General features: G+C 31.7%; 1 protein-coding gene and 2 long non-coding RNA genes across 6 annotated transcripts in view; 2 read left to right on the top strand and 1 right to left on the bottom strand.

Moving 5' to 3' along the window:
- The window catches only part of CaMKI (Calcium/calmodulin-dependent protein kinase I), a 481,648-nt gene that overhangs the window by 6,304 nt on the left and 458,403 nt on the right, over window positions 1–16,941 (bottom strand). For 2 of the 4 annotated variants that reach the window (XM_065361814.1, XM_065361816.1), the window contains one exon: window positions 9,077–9,209. The exons of the other annotated variants lie outside the window; for them this stretch is intronic. In XM_065361814.1, coding sequence (XP_065217886.1) covers window positions 9,077–9,209 — 133 coding nt within the window. The remainder of the gene's footprint in view (window positions 1–9,076; window positions 9,210–16,941) is intronic. 4 annotated transcript variants of the gene reach the window in all.
- On the top strand, window positions 13,359–14,563 carry LOC135843807 (uncharacterized). The gene is made up of 2 exons (XR_010558383.1): window positions 13,359–13,782; window positions 13,933–14,563. It is a non-coding gene; the product is annotated as an uncharacterized LOC135843807 (long non-coding RNA).
- Window positions 15,055–15,959, top strand: LOC135843808 (uncharacterized). Its single transcript, XR_010558384.1, has 2 exons — window positions 15,055–15,300; window positions 15,424–15,959. It is a non-coding gene; the product is annotated as an uncharacterized LOC135843808 (long non-coding RNA).

Below are 16,941 nucleotides of genomic sequence, written 5' to 3'. Positions count from 1 at the left end.
CTTGTATGTATTTACAAAGAAAAAAAAAATGAAAGGAAGGCTATTTTATTTTAAATTCAACTAAAAAATACTGGAGTATTTCTGTCTTGCTTCATTTTTTTCGAAGTTATACACTCAAAAATTTAGAAAAACTCTCTCGGTTGATCCTCAGTTGCCCTCAAAGAAAGGGGAGAGGGAATTCTTTTAAACAACCATAAGCTGATCAGAACGAATTTTTCAACTTGAAAGGTCATTGAATGAACATTTTAGGAAGTTCAATAATTTTATTTTTGTGTTTTGAAAGTTCAACCATGGCAGGGTTGGGCAAAATCCGGCTCAAAAGTATTTAAAATCCAAAATCCAAAATCTCCTGCGAAATTGGATTTCAAATCCAAAATCCTTTCAGAGATCGGATTTCAAATCCGAAATCCAAAATCTTCTCAAAAAGCGGATTGAAAATCCAAAATTCAAAATTTCGGTGTAGATATGACAAAAACAAAAAAAAAAAAAAAAAAACTGAAAAAGATTCAAAATTTTGAAACGTTTTTAATTGCAACAAAAATTTTTGGATTTTATAATGAAGGATTTTGAAGAAAAAGGATTTCAAATATAAAATTCGGATTTTGAGGATTTTTGGATTTTAAATCCAAAAGGATTTAAATCCTGCCCAAGCCTGAACTATGGAAACAGAACTAAAACTGAAGAGTATGATAAAAATCTGAAATAATAATATGTAATCTAAGTCTCTGAATAAGTACGTCATTTTTTCGATCCGACCACTTCCACTCCCTCCCCCTCCTGCTTATTCAGATAAAAATTTAGAAATATTGACGAAGTTGTGTCATGTGTGACACATCAAATAGGTACTTAACATGTCTTCAAAAGTCATAAACACAAATATGACTTCATTTTTTCGATTTCCATCCAGTTCTTTCCACATACCCTCGGGCTCAGCCCTCACAACCAGATAAAAATAATGAAATTTTCAAAAATTTACTCCTCAAAAATTAATTATAATGTACTTATTAACTAAACTCATAATTATTCCAAAAAACCATATTTTGTGAATTTCGAAGCTAATTACTTAATACTTTTCCAATTCTTTTTTCAAGTAAGTAGGTATTCCTTTCCAACAACTTGACAGTGCTTTCACGACAATTAATTTTTTTCCTTTTAAATATATTTTTTTTTTTTTTTTTGGTAACAAAATACTTATCTACATGAATTAATAATCAGTAAAATTTTCAAAATAACTACCTACAAGTATTTGAATTTATTTGTATTCTCAGTTTCATTTAGATTTTTTTAATAAGAATTTTCTCCTTTATCTTCCCTCTGCAGATTTCTTTACTAGACTTTTCATTTGAAAAACTACAGAACGCTTTATTATTTCGACATTTCAGCCCCCCTCCATCGCCCACCTTTCTTAAAAATATAAATAAGCAGAGTGTGTGACAAAACTCCCAGACATGCCTTTTTCATGACCTATTTTTTTCACATTTTTACCGCATAAAAACACCCCCCCCCCCCCCGAAAACAAATTAAATAATTTGAAATTACAATGAATTTTTCTTTAATTTGTAGTAGGTAAGTAGTACGTATTTCAGTCTTATCATTCTTCTGATTTAATTAACAAATTTTTCATTTTTATATTTTATTTTATGGGCTTTTTGAAAAAATGTCAAGTGTGTTTCGAGCAAAATTCATGACTTTTTCATGACCATTAGACATCCTGAAAAGAGCTGAAAAATATTTGAGAGGCCAGAGATCGACATCATTTTTCTTTTTTTTTTTTGATTGGGGCAAGAGGAAAATTTTGGGATTGTGTCAAAAAATGAATACATGTTTGGGAATTGAGCACCCTCAAAAACTTTGCAAGCTATGCATTATACTTCATTTTGATTTTTCGGAAATTAGATCATGTTCAAGGGCACTAATAGGGAGTTCAGAGTTTCGTATATGAAATCTCAAAACTACGAAAATTACGAGACCTTCCTTCAGGCAGAAATAATGATGATTATTTGACAAGATCTTCGAAAGAAATTGATGAAAAAATCGAACTAAATTAGCGGACCCAAATTATGTAATTTTTGGATCATCTAAAGTCATAGAAAAATTAACAACCGAATCACTTGAGGTGTCCGTTTGAGATCAGAGCCACGATTTTTGGACAAAGCATGGTCTGAACCTCCATAGCCAAAATCTAAGTTAGCCAATTTGATTTTTCGATTTTAAGAAAACTTTTGGAAATCCAAAATTCATTATTCTCATCGATTAAAATTAATTTTAAAAAAAATGTATCTACTCAGGAAAATAATGGAAATTAGTCTTGAACCTAATGCGATTTTTAAATCCTCCAGAAAGCGTAAAAATGAATTTAATAACTAAAAATTTATTTGTTGGTTATTTTTAATTAAGTAGTTTCACAAGTCAATTTAAATTCAGGTAAATTATTTCCAAATGGACACCTCCAGTGTGATTTTGACCAGCAGATTTATGAGAAAAAATTCAAAAAATAAAAAATTTTCTATTCGTAGGGGTATAAAAAAAATTGTAGATATGAATAGCTGATTCCTGTCTATAGCCCTTCTACCTCCCCCCTCCCCAATCCGAATTTCACCATTTTGAGGCATTCCAGAGCCTATACAGCGCAATTTTTGATTTCTGCAGAAGACATGGAAATAAAATTGCGTAACCATACATCGAGTCGTGAATCATTTTCAGCCTGTTTAAAATGATGAAAATCATCTAGTCCTGAAACTAATATTTATTTTGAATCAAAGTTCACCATTTCGGGCCATTCCGGAGCCTTCAATGCAATTTTCGATTTCTCCAGAAGGCGCGATAATAAATTCGGGTAAGTATATGTAGCTAAAAAAAAGTTTCATGTAATCTGTTGCAAAAATTGACGATTTCGATTTTTTTTTCAAATTTGAGTTTTTCAATACCTGAAGTTGATTACAAATCATTCTGAAGCGATTCAAAATTGCTGGAGAAAAATCAACTTTTGCTGGAGGCTTCAGATTGTCTCCAAAATTGTGAAAATCGATTCAGAAGGCCAACTTTTGGGTGTAGGCTAAACTAATTTTCAAAATTTCATCCCACCAGAGTAGGTGCGATCTAAGGTTTCGTGTTTTTTTTTAGGAAATTAAAAATATCAACCCTTTTCCAAAATTGTCCCAAAATCGAAAAATCAACTTCAACAGTTCAGAATTTGGTTCTGAGATCTGCGCAACACGCTATATCGTTGAGCCAAATTTCAACCCAATCGAAATTGACCAGTTGTGAAAGTCCCCTCATAAAAGAAGAGTCAAGCATCTTTTCAGTTGAATTAAAAATTCAAAAATTGGCACAAATTTCAAAATTTCATCCCTTTTTTATCAGAAGTCTCATAATTCCGTCAATTTTGAATATTATGAAATCAAATAGTGGACTAGTAATAATGAAGAACTACCCACATTCAAACTCAAAAACTATATCTTTAAACTCCCCCTCTCCCTCCCCTATTAAAAAATCATTCCTCACTTCTCAATACCCGGCCTTTAAAAGCTTCAACTTTCCACAACACGAACATTAAACGATAATCTCTGCGAGGGATAAGGATGACGAACACACAAACTCATCAACACATCGTACCATCAACTACAACTACCAACGTATTTCCAGTTCATCACACGTACACGTAATACATATTACATTACACACAGATTACAACATCTACCAAAAAAAAAACCAACATGGAATCCGCGACATAAAAGAGAGAAAAAAAAACATTCAACCATCAAAATCTACAAAACACAAAAACGTACCAAAAAATAAAAAAAAACACAACTACAACAATTGACAAAAAAATTGCAATATTTGTTTCGTATACAGCGAAACCTTTTTATCGAATGGGTTTCACAAAAGGACACTTTGTCGTGTGGATTTTTTCGCATTAATATTCGAACAACGTTTCAGCTCCAGCATCCGGATTCACACGACAGAGAAATACGTACAGTACTCGTAATACGTACGAATAAACTTTTCCCACAGTCGTAATTTTTTTTCATATTTTTAATCCTTTTTATTATACTTTAATCGGGATAAATTTCAGTCGAGTTAACCATTTTCCACACAGGAGGCATAGAAGAGATGAAAACATATCATCACATTTTTCGCTTCAACGAATAAATTTTCCAAATACTCGAAATCTATTTCAATGTAGCCTAATCCGAAGCTTTTTTTTTTTAGATAGGTCTACTCCTGCATTGAAAAATTTTTTAATCAGTTTTCTACAACGTAAAAAAACTTTCGACATTTTGCCCTCTTTTGTTTGGTGTTTAAACCTACTAACTCGAGTAAAAATGTGGCACCGAAAAAATAGATACCTACCTATACTTTTTCTACAACTGAACTTTTTTTCTTATCAGGGTTTTTTCAGAAGTTTTACTCGAGGAAAAAAAATTATCGACGTTGTTGTATTAAAGAGAACAAAAAAAAACACAAAAAAACAAAAAAATCTCCTAAGGCTTGCTCCACCATTCAAAGTACGAAATACACGAATCAGATATTGCAAATAAGACACTTTCTTCAGTTCAAACTACTCGTACATTTACGATAAATTTCAACGTTTTAGAAAAAAAAGTTTCTTTCAAATTACACTGTATCCTCGTTGACATCGTATTACGATGAGTATAAATATATAAACCCTAGACAGGTAGGTATTCGATTTACCAATTCGTTCAAATATATAAAATTTTCAAACGAGCTCCATCTGGTCACACCACACGTAGGGTATCAATAGGTTTAAAATGCTCAAAACCGCCTACATATTCGACAAATAGAGTATTATATGGCAAAGTAGGTAATATAATCGAACCCTGTATTAATGAAAATTTTATTTCAGCGTGTCCCGGTGTCGTAAAATGCCTACATATCGTACCTATCGAAGATTGATTGCCAACATGTGACCAATATAAGTCTTCTTTTGAATTTCTTTCGTTGCCCTTTAATGCAGCATATAAAAATCTACGACGTGCTTAATTTCCTTCCAATAGTACCGAGTCTGTCTTTCCCTCTTTCATTTTATTTTCCTCCAGCATATGTAAGAAAATGGAGTATTGAAAAGCTAACAATTGATCATATGTTTGAACACAACCGCGACGATATTTCTCTTCTCTCAAAACGATCCCATCATATTTACTTTTAATTTGTTTCCTGTCCTCTCATATCCTCATACAATAGTGTCTCTGTCTCGTATTTCGCATTCGTTTGATGGAAAGGTCATCATTGTGATCATTTCCAGATATTACTTACGTATATATCCGAGCCTTTCAGCACTTAAACCCTTCGATTTATAACGATAGAGATAACCGCATCCGGCGCTTATGCTCAACGTGATGGTTTATTGTTGCAAGTTTTATAGGTTCAATTTAGCAAATAAAAAAGCTATTTATTGGCTATTTTCCGTCTCGAAGCGATGCGTCTCGGCTTCACGTTTATAGCTTCGCGTGAAAATGCACTGATTTTTTTCCCTTCCAAAATGGCTGAGAAAATTAAAATCTTCGAAGATTGGGAATTTTATTTTGTTTGCGTTTTCGTAAATTTTAGAAAGAAAAATCAAATTGAAATGTTGAGAAAAAGTTGACGAACGAGGAGAGAGAGGGAGAGAGGGAGAGAGGGACGATGATGAAAATTAAAAAATATCGTATTTTGACTAAAAAAATAATCATAATAAAATTTTAGAATTAATTGCTCCCCCCCCCCAAATACATATACAAAAAAATCAAAAATGAAGAAAATAACGAGAATTGCTTGAAAATATTTGAAAAAAAGAAGAAAAATCAGTTCAAAAAAAACCACCCAGGTAAAGTAAAACAACTTTCCAAAAAATTGAGCTTTGAAAAACGAAATTGAAATATTCTAAAATAGACAGAAAAAAATTGTTACATGTTGAAACTTCAACAAAAATTTTTTTAAAAAATCCAAAATTTTTGAAAAGATTTTAAAAGTGGCAAATTAATAAGCGACGTTTGTTTATGTCATTAGGGTTATCAAAAAAGATAAGCTTAAACACCCAATAAGCATAAAAAAAATTAATTACCTCTCTCCCTTCACAATTTCCTACTTCAGTAAAGACAAAATTGAAACGTATTAGAAAGTTAAAATAAATATATAAAGTGCACAAGTACAAAAAACCACCCCCCCCCCTTAAAAAAAGAAACGCACAGAAAAATAATGAAAGGAAAAATGAAAAAAGGATTCAGCACTCTCGAAGAAACATTGTCAATTTGATTTTTTTTGCTTCCCAATTCGTTTTCTGAAATTTTCCTCAGATTTTTCTTCTAATATTGCAGTTTTCTTTGGCACTCTTTTCACCACCAATTTAAACCACACCTTCAAAAAAATTATAATGAATATGGACCATAAAATGAACCCTAAAAATGGAGATGATTTTTAAAAATTTCACAAAATAGTTCATTTTGAGGAAAAAAGAGAAATGACAATTGGCAAATGATTGAGTTGATGGAGAAAATTTTTTAAGAACTTGAAAGGCTTCAGTTTTAAAATCATTTTGATCATTTTTTTCAGTCTGTTTCAGTCTCATTCGACTCCTTTTTCACTAAAAAAATTTCAACTAGCTACGTTTTCGAAAAATGTTTGGCCAAATGGACCACAAAATGAAAATATTCCAAAAATGGAACGGATATCCAAAAAATGTAAAAAATTGGAAAAATAATGACCCATTTTCGAAATAAAAATTCTCATTTTTTTCAATCCTCGAAAATAGTTGATAAATTAAAAAATGAGAAAATTTTTGTGAGTTGAAAAATATGTATTTAAGAAGGAGGAAGAGAGAAAGAAAATGCAACAGAAGATTAAGACCCTGGAAAATTGAAAAATGGCCAACAAAAGTCAGTTTTGAATTACATAATGTTAAATATAGTTTGAACAGTTTTTTCTCGCAATTTTCAACAATAAAAAAAATACTTAAAAACCTCGTAAAATCAAAAAAATCAAAACAATTTTGATAAGTTTTGGAAAACGTGCAAAATAAAAAAAAAGTTGGAAGATTTTTTAAAATGGAAAAAATGTTGGAAAAAGTTTGAGAACATTTCTCAACTCTCAACAAATACTTAGTATATTCTAAAAGTAAAGGAATTGAAAATGTTGAAGTGGAAAGTAGAAAAAAATATAAAATTCAGAATTTTTTCAATTCTAAAAAATTGCTGATAAATTGAAAAATTACAAAAAAGTTTGATAAAATCGATTGAAAAGATCAAAATAACTTTGGAAAAAATATAGAAGCTCACAAAAAAAACGTGTTTTTTATTATGATAAAATCTTGAAAAATACAAAAAAAAGAATTTTTGAGAAAAAAATTGAATTCATAAAATAAAATTATTGTATATTTTTGATACCCCCCTCTCGGCTCTCCCTCCCCCTGAACCCTTCAGCCTTCACCCTTAACCTTATCATTTTTTCGTGAATTTATCAATTTAGGTAGGTATATATTAAAATTATGAAGAACTTCTGTAGGCACCAAAAAATAAATGAAACGAATTCAGAAAAGTGAAAAAAAATCCCCAGAAAATTAAAATGGGCTAAAAAGATTGAACTGGAATATTCAAAATTTTCTGGAGTAAAATATGTAATGACAATCGTAAGGGTTTTTTGCGTTTTGTACAGACCTCCCTTGATTTTTTTTCAATTCATCTAGGATGTATTGGATCAAAACTTTTGTACTTGAAAAACAAAATAAATTTACTTCAGAAAGGTAAAAAAATTCATCACTAAAAATTTGTAATAAAAAAATTGATTTCACGAATCGTCGACGTGTCAAATATTTTGGAACAGAATAGTTTACGTTTCTGATACAAACCTCCCTTAATTTTTTTCAAATCAATTCATCAGTCACCTAGATTCGAATGATAAGAAAATTTTCTGTCAAAAAATGAATAAAATGACTCCAGAAAAGTGACGAAGTCGTCGCTGAAAATTGGGATAGAAAAATTGAAACAACAAATTGTCAAATATGTAATCAAAATTTTCCAACCAAAAAAAACAAACAAAAATTAGGTACATTTTCAACACAGAAATGTCCCCTTCCCCCCTTCTTTCCCTCAACAAATCGTTATACTTTTCTGGAAGGAAACCAAAATTTAATTCGAAGAACTTCTCTATCATGAACTGCGAAATTTCAGATGCAAATTCTGATAAAATTTACCCATCCCTATTTCAATAAAAACACCCTACAGCTGATAATTTTCACATTATTTCTTTAGAAAAATTTCATTCCAAGCCATTCTTCGACACACGTTGTTCAAAGATGCTCAGATATTCCCCCAACTTCGATAAGACCTAAAATATCTCAGTACACTGAAACTCTTGCTATACGTTACCATCTCATCGAACTAGAAGCCGATAAACTTACTCAAATATTCAGAAATCCAAAGGGCGACGGGTATTATAGTTTTGAAGTGGTCTACAGCGCGTTTAAACCGATCACTGTTCGGTAACAATCGAGTAACTTTACGCGGTGTTTTCCAATCAAGACTTCATTTTATACCCAAATACCACATCTGAAATTCCTTCATCGTCGCTGTACTAACTTTAAAAACTCGAATCGCGTTTAAATCCATGTATACAGCTCAGCTATACAAGAATTTGAGATACGTATGAATACATAGTTAAGGACTATAATACTTCCTCTCGTACAACCATAATCCTGCTCTTACAAACTCTTATTAATAATCCTTCCTGAACATCGTACACTTTAAGATAATTCTCCACGAAGTCGATAAAATAAAACTTACACTTGAAAAAAAAGTTCACTCCAAAAAAAAGAAAGAAAAGAAAAAAACGTGCTTAAAACAAAAGCTAGAGCTAGAAACATGCCAAAGACGCCTCAAAGCAATGTATCGTCTTTATATATCCAGCTTATCCAGCAATTGCATAGCCAAAAAAAAAAATCATCATCATTATCATCACACTATCATGCAAAGTAATAAAATACGAAGCCAAAACGAAAAAGAAAAAGAGTATCAAAAAACAAAACAAAAATAAAGACCGCAGGCATTAGCTAAGAGGCCAGGGCTAAGAAGGATCTATGTACCTTCCCCCTCATCACCACCCTCCGAATCCTCTAATATAGCCGGATAGCTTTGATCTTTCTTAGCTATCACGTTGGAATTATTCATAGTCAATCTCTGCATCTTATGTACCATCGCAATAGCGTTCATTATTTGCTATAAAAAAAGAACACAAAAATACCGATAGATGCGAATCCCTTTGACAAATTAAATACCTATGGTACCACTAATGGAAAAAAAATACAAATATCTAGAATACCTATAGTTCTACCTAAATAAGTACAAAGATTTTTTGTTTCTGGTTTAAAAAAATTTCAAAATACAGAATCACATACAGTAGACTCCCGATTATCCGCCATTCGATTATCCGCCCTTCGGCTTATCCGACCCAATTTCATCCGCCCTTCCCTCCGGGTTATCCGACCTACTGAGGGCGGATGCACACATATTTGCATATTTTGGCTGTTTTTAGCGCATATTTTAGCATATTTTGGTCTTTTTACTCGTTTCAATGCATATTTTTCTCATTTCTGCTCATTTTCTCAAATTTTTTGTAAAAAATCATGTTTTTTTCGTTTTTTAGCTGGAAAGTTTTTTAAAAAATTTCATCCAAACGAAACGAATTTCCCTGAAAAAGTTATTTTGGATTATCCGCCATTTTTCGTTATCCGCCAGACCTTCAGCCCCAATTAGGGCGGATAATCGGGAGTCTACTGTATGTACATGTACAAAGTGAACATTTGCAATAGTAAAATGGTTCTGTGGTTATAGGGTGAAATCTACCTCGATATTCGTCCATACATTGGGAAGTATTTCGAGAACTATTTGTGGTCGATGGTGCAGTGTTCTCCATTTTTGTATGAACGATATCTCGTCATTATCGTAAAAGTTTGGTGGCATTTTTTGTATAGGATTGTACTCGTTAAGGTAATGTATACGTAATGTAAAAGGATATACAGCATTAAGCACGCCATTTCTTCGATATATTTCATCATTTCACGCTTTTTTTTTTTTTAGATAAGCCAAAACCAGCCAAATTCTTAATTTAATACATACGCGAGCATAGTAAGTATATTAAGGTAGGTAATAAATAGATAAGTAAGTAGGTATATTAAATTGATTCGAGTACAAGCAACATGATTGGTAATTCTACATCCTTCGAACTCTTTTTTCTCAGAGATGGGCTGCAGAAAGTAGAAATATTTCAAGTTGAAACAAAAAGAAACGAAAATAAGAAAATCGTAATTTATTTTCACACCCAAAAAGTAAAGTGATTCGTAAGCACCAAAAAATCCAAAAAAATCACAAAAACTTTTAAAAATCTCAACAAATAGGTAACTAAAATATTATTTCAATGTGAACAAAGGCAAATTTTTTCATTTTCAATCCATCCTTCGTAATAGTAGGTATATTTCAGCAATAAAATTGTTTTCGAGTCTATCGTCACACTCTTACCTTTTTTTTAGGGTGGGAGAAGAGTGAGGAGGTTTTAACCACGAAAGATATTATTTTCGTACTTTTATAGCCAAATATTGGGTATTTATTTTCCGAATAGGACGAAATAATGACATTCGAGCAAAAACTTACAAGCAGATTATTCGAACATTTTTCCTCTTAAATTTCATGATGATTAACAAAATTGATTTTGAAATTATAAAAAATGGCAACAATTTTTGAGCAGACAAAAAAATGATCCTTAAAAATGTAATCCCTCCCCCCTCTCTCAAGTGTAAATCGAGTAAGTTCCGTCAAAAAGTGATGAAAAAATGTCGAATAAGAAATTATAACTCACTGAAATTGAAAAAAATCCAAAATTAATTTTTCAAAAAATATTACGACACAAATTTCTGTATCAGAATTTTTTTTAATCACAATTTGGTTCCCATATAGTGCCCTGGTTTTGAAAAATACTCACCCACAAATATTTGATTGGTACTTTTAACCCTTTCAGTCACAGCGGTCACTGTAGTGGACGCCACTTTGAATGCTTCTAGGTAGACTATAAATTAGCGTACAGTGATGACTGACATATCATTGGAAAGAGGAAAGAAAGGAGAAGCAGAATAACGAAGAAAAACGACTCTATTGTCACAATAATGAATTAGTTGACGTGTATGAAAGCATCCAGGTTGGAGAAAACGCCAAAAATGAAATCAGCCAACTTCAAATGTTCATAGCACTTCTATCGGTGACTTTAGGAAGCTGGAAATAATTTTCCTGTATTCTACACGGTTTCCTCTTTCCAGCGATATGCTACATGCCTATGTTTACTTTTGTTATCACTTCAGAGCAAAGTGGAGAAAATATGTCCACCTGAGTGGACGCTGTGACTACAGGACACCCAAAGTGTTACACTCAAAATCTATTTTTGAGGAGTTTTATGTAATTTTGAGGCGTATATGCTATTTCAATTCAAATATTGATAAATTGTAATAGTTATAGTGATATATCAACATGAAATGTCCCAAAATTATTGTTAAAACCCCCTTACAGATAGTAAAGTGTATGCATTCTGAGATAAAACCTCAGACTCAAAATTATTGAGCAGTGACAAAGATGATATAATTAATGGTCTAGATCACAAGAATGAGAGTGATTATGTGAAATAATCATGGTTCATGAGAAGTGAATGCTTTGTGAACATATGTTATCAGCAAGTGATTATAATAGAAAAATTTACATGTATAATGCAAAAACTCAAGTTCATCTGTGTTCAACTCATGAAAATAATGGTTTTGGTTCATTTTATTTCAAGTGAACATCATTTTTGTTGTTTTAAAACATTAAACGCCGAATAAATCAATAAATCATTTTTCAAAAAAATGAAAAAAGAGCTCCCATAGTCACAGTGTCCACTCCAGTGGACATGCTGTATCTCAGTACATAATTGAGCTAGAGAGTCCGGGAAAAAGCTAAAATGATCAGGATGATGCCCTGAATTCAAATCCATCATGAAAAAATTTTTATACAGCGAATCAAAAATTCATGACTGAAAGGGTTAAAAAAACCACCAATACATATCAAAAACGTCAAATCGTACTTGTGTTGAGCCAACGTTCAGAAAATGCCAATAAAAAATTTCATTTTTTAAAAAAAACTGTTTTATGTTTGTTTTTCTCATCGTTACATTTTTTTTCGAAAACAGTACCTAAGGTATGTAAAAAAAAATTTGTAAATTTTGGCATTGATGGGGTTTTTCAAACGAACGAGTCATTTGTTTGTTTATTAAATTTTAGGGGACAGACAAACACATTGTTTGAAAGTTCGAGCCTCGAAGGAGCTTTTTTTCTCAGAAGTAGGGTTATTTTGAATAAAAAAAATTCTGACACAGGAACAGAAAAAACTTGATTGAAATTTCCCTAATTTCATTTCTTTGTTGTTTTTTCAATTTTGGAAAATTGAGTATGAGGTTGAGGTCAACCATAAGTATAGGAGGGGAGCGAGAGAAATTTTTTTATTGAAAAAAGAATCGAATTTTTTGGAGAAGAAAATTTCAGCGGTTTCGTTTTATCATTTTTCAAGTGTTAGGAAGGAAGGGGAGGGGTTCACATTTCTTGGAAGATCGAGGGGGGTTTTTTTCTTGAAAAGAAAAATTATATAGAAGAATTTATGTCACAGAAATTGAAAAATCACAATTATTATAATTCTTTCACTATCACGCTATTCAATTTTTTAAAAATCAAATTTTAGTTTTTCTTAGCATCAAGTTTTTTGAACTTGGAAAAAACTCAAAAAGTGAAGAAATATTTCGAACAACTTCAACGAGATGTTCAACAAAAATTGAAAGAAAAATATCAGGACTATTGGCAGGATATATGTATCTCAAGCATTTGACGATTTTGCTTATTTTTTTGAGGGGGAAGAAGAGAGGGAAGGGAAGGGGAGTGGGAGATTAAGATTCCACACGCCAATTTTTTGATTTTTCAATGTCATTGGATATTTCAATTTTTTGATGAAGGGAGGGGGGGAAGTATCAAAAATATTTTCACTATATTCCAAGTTTTTGAACTCCATACTTTTCCAAAGTAGGTACTCGAATTTGTTTCCGAGAGAAGCAAATTAATTCTTCGAAAACCAGCCATGGAAAAACAAGGAGAAAAAATGCCATCTGCCTGAGAATTCCTTTCAAGAAAATTGTATGAATTCTCCATTGGTTGGAATATGAGTTCCGAAAAGTTGGTAAATCGAAGGGAGGGAAGGAGGTTATCCCCGCTCGAACCCTTTAAATCGAACGACAAACCAAGCCTCATACTAAATCAGAGAAAATTTCGATAAAATGAGAAAAAAATCACAAAATGCTCAAAATCGAGAAAAATGGATTACTGAAACCGTAGTACGGATTTTGGACCCCACCCAAGATTCCATAAGGCTGACTAAGCGTTGTGGGATGCTTTATCCATTAGGTATTTAATTTAATTTTCAATGATAATTTTTCAATTTCTTAATTATTTTAGATAAACGCGTCTTACGTCAACGTCGTTAATACCGACGAGAATCTCTCATACACTATTTTCTTCTATAAAAAAAAACTGATTTCAGTATCTGTTTGCAACAGGAGTAGGTGATATATCTGTTTCGAACGATTTGAGTTTCCTTGAAATCAAATTTTTCGTGTAGTTTGATTCTGTTGTTATTACTATAAGAACGTACGAGTAATGAGTAAGCAATCGCATTCAAAAGATAACAAAATAAAATTTAGGATAACTAAGTTCACAGTATGTGGGTGTGCGTAAGTAATGAGTACTTTTTTTACCTATACCCTACTATTTAATCAGGTGTTACGGTTTTTAAAATAACTACTAACAACAAACGGAGCACTTTATTTAACGTAGCTAATTGCTTGTAGGTCTAATGATAATTTACGACAAAACTGTTCCAGCTCGACGACGACAGATGAAATGCAATTATCGGATGAAGAAAAGCGATCGTTGGATAGAGAAATGCAATCGTTGAATAAAGAAATGCAATCGTTGGACAGAGAAATGCAATCGTTGGATAGAGAAATGCAATCGTTGGATAGAGAAATGCAATCGCTGTCGAGCGGAAAAGGTCAAACAATAAAAAAAATATTCCGAAAAAGTTGGAGTAGACAATTCTCCAAAAAATAACGAAATTTTGGAGAAAGTTTCAAAAAAAAACAAAAAAAACAGGGCATTAAAACCAGAATATTTGTAAACATTGGTTACTGTTGTGGTTTTGGTTTCAGTTTTGCATGAGAACTTTTCGATCTCAATTTTGGTTTTGGTTAACGGCATCGACCTTGTAAATAATATCGTTGTCCAGAAGTGAACATAAAGCGAACTGAATAAGCTGCAAGGTCGATGGTTAACGGTTACATTTTCTAATTCTTTTTTTAGTTTTTACCTTATTTTTTTTTTACCAATAATACAGTATAAATGTACTCATTGTTAAAATATAAATAGGATAAGTGGTTAGGTACTTAATGGAAAAAAATAATCAAAATTATGCAAAAAGAACCTGAAATACATTATTATTCATTTTAATTCGCATTCGCACTGTTATCACTGTATTTTCCCTTGCATAATCATCGTTTCAGCAGCGCCATCTAGTTACGTTAAAAATTCCAATAACCGTTCTTTTGAAAAGTTGGTGAATCGACGGGAGGGAAGAAGGTCATCCCCATTCAAACCCCTTGAGTCGAACGACAGACCAAGTCGCATACTAAATCAGAGGAAATTGAAAAAAAATAAAAAATCACAAAATACCTAAAATCGAGAAAAATGGATTTCTGAAACCGTGGTACGAATTTTGGGCACCACCCAAGATCCCAAAATGCTGACTAAGCGTTGTGGAATGTTTTCACTTTTTGTTGATGATAAAATAGGTTAATATCAGTAAGATATGAGATAATTTTCAAATTCATTTTTAAATATCTATTAATAGAGTAGGCATTTAATTTGATTTTTTTTCAATGATAATTTTTCAATTTCTTAATTATTTTAGATAAACGCGTTCAATTTCAACGTGGTTTATACGGGAATCTCTCATACACTATTTTTTCCAAAGTATACTGATTTCAGTCTGTTTGCAACCGGAGTAGGTATAATATCTGAGCGTCATTCAGTGAAAAAGATTTCAAACGATTTGAGTTTCTTTGAAATCAAATACATAAATTTTGGAGTAGTTTGATTCTGTTGTTAAATACATACTATGAAGCCGTATTCAAACGATAACAAAATAAAATTTTGGATAATTCAGTTGATAGTATGGATTTTAGTCATCGGGGGTAAGTAACGATTACTATACTTTACCTACTTACTGTGTATTTAATCAGGTGTTAATGTTTTTAAAATAACTAGGCACTAGCAACACAGGGAGCACTTTATTTAACGTAGCTAATTGTTTGTAGGTTTAATGATACTTTACAACAAAACCGTTCCTACCTCAGATAAAACACAATTGTCGGATGAAGAAATGCAATCGAGGGATAAAGAAATACAATTGTCCGATAAACAAAAGCAATCGAGGGATAATGTAATACAATTGTCAAAGAAATCGAGGAATAATATAATACAATTGTCGGAATCGGGGGATAATGTAGTAGAATTATCAAAGCAATCGAGGAATAATGTAATACAAATGTCGAAATCGGGGGATAATGTAGTACAATTGTCAAAGGAATCGAGGAATAATGTAATACAAGTGTCGGAATGGGGGAATAATGTAGTACAATTGTCAAAGCAATCGAGGGATAATGCAGTACAATGGTCGGAAATGTCGGATAAACAAAAGAAATCGTTCGATAAAGCAATGCAAAAGTTGAATAAACGAATGAAATCGTTGGGCAAAGGAATTAATAAAAAACGTCATTGGATAAAGAAAAGCATTCGTTGTCGATGAGAAAAGGTCAAAGTATAAAAAAAATATTCCATATCCAAAGAAGTTGGAGTTGATAACTCTCCGAAAAATAGCCAAATTTTAGAAAAAGTTTCAAAAAAACAGGGCATTAAAACCAGATAAATATCTATCGGTTACAGTTTTGCATGAGAAGTTTCCGATCTCAATTTCTGTTTTGGTTTCTGCTCAGAAAAATATCATCTTTTTGGTTTTAGTCAACGTTTTTTTATATATTTATTATTTTTTTTTTACTACGTACAATTGATTGTACTGAAGTCATCAGTTTTCGGTTTTGGTTTCGATGTTTTTCTTTTCTCACCATTTTTTAGAGTGAAGAGGGGGGAAGTACTTTTTTCAAAAAACTTTGAAAGTGAATAGAAAGCGACACTTCGATAGCGTCACATTTTCATTTTCATTTTTTTTTTTTTTTTAGTTGGGTAGGTACTTATTATTTTTTACTTTACTTAATTATTGCAGTTTTTACTTAATTTTTTATCAAAAATACAGTAGCCTATTAATGAACTCATTGTTGAAATATATTAAAATAAGTGGTTACTCATTGGAAAAACATAATCAAAAATGATGTAAAAAGAACTTAAAATACATTATTATTCTTTCATTTTTATTCGCATTTGTACTGTTATCACTGTATTTTCCCTGCATAGGTAAGCATAATCATTGTTTCATCAACGCTATATCTGGTTACGTTAAAAATCCCAATAGAGTTCTGAAAAGTAGGTAAATCGAAGGAAGGGAAGAACGAAGAAGATCATCACCACTCACCACTCAAACCATTTGAATCTAACGACAAACTAAGCCTCATACTAAATCAGATAAAATTTCGATAAAATGAGAAATAAGTCACAGAATATATCGAGAGAAATGGATTTCTGAAACCGTGGTCCAAATTTTGGACACCACCTCAAATTCCACAATGCTGACTAAGCGTTGTGGGATGTTTTTATTTGCTTATGATGAAAACTAGACTACCTAGTACCTACCTTATTATCTGCAAGTGAAAATTTTCAAA

The sequence above is a fragment of the Planococcus citri genome, chromosome 4 (genome assembly GCF_950023065.1).
Source record: "Planococcus citri chromosome 4, ihPlaCitr1.1, whole genome shotgun sequence".
Taxonomy (NCBI): Eukaryota; Metazoa; Arthropoda; class Insecta; order Hemiptera; family Pseudococcidae; genus Planococcus; species Planococcus citri.
This window is presented reverse-complemented; position numbering and strand designations above follow the sequence as displayed.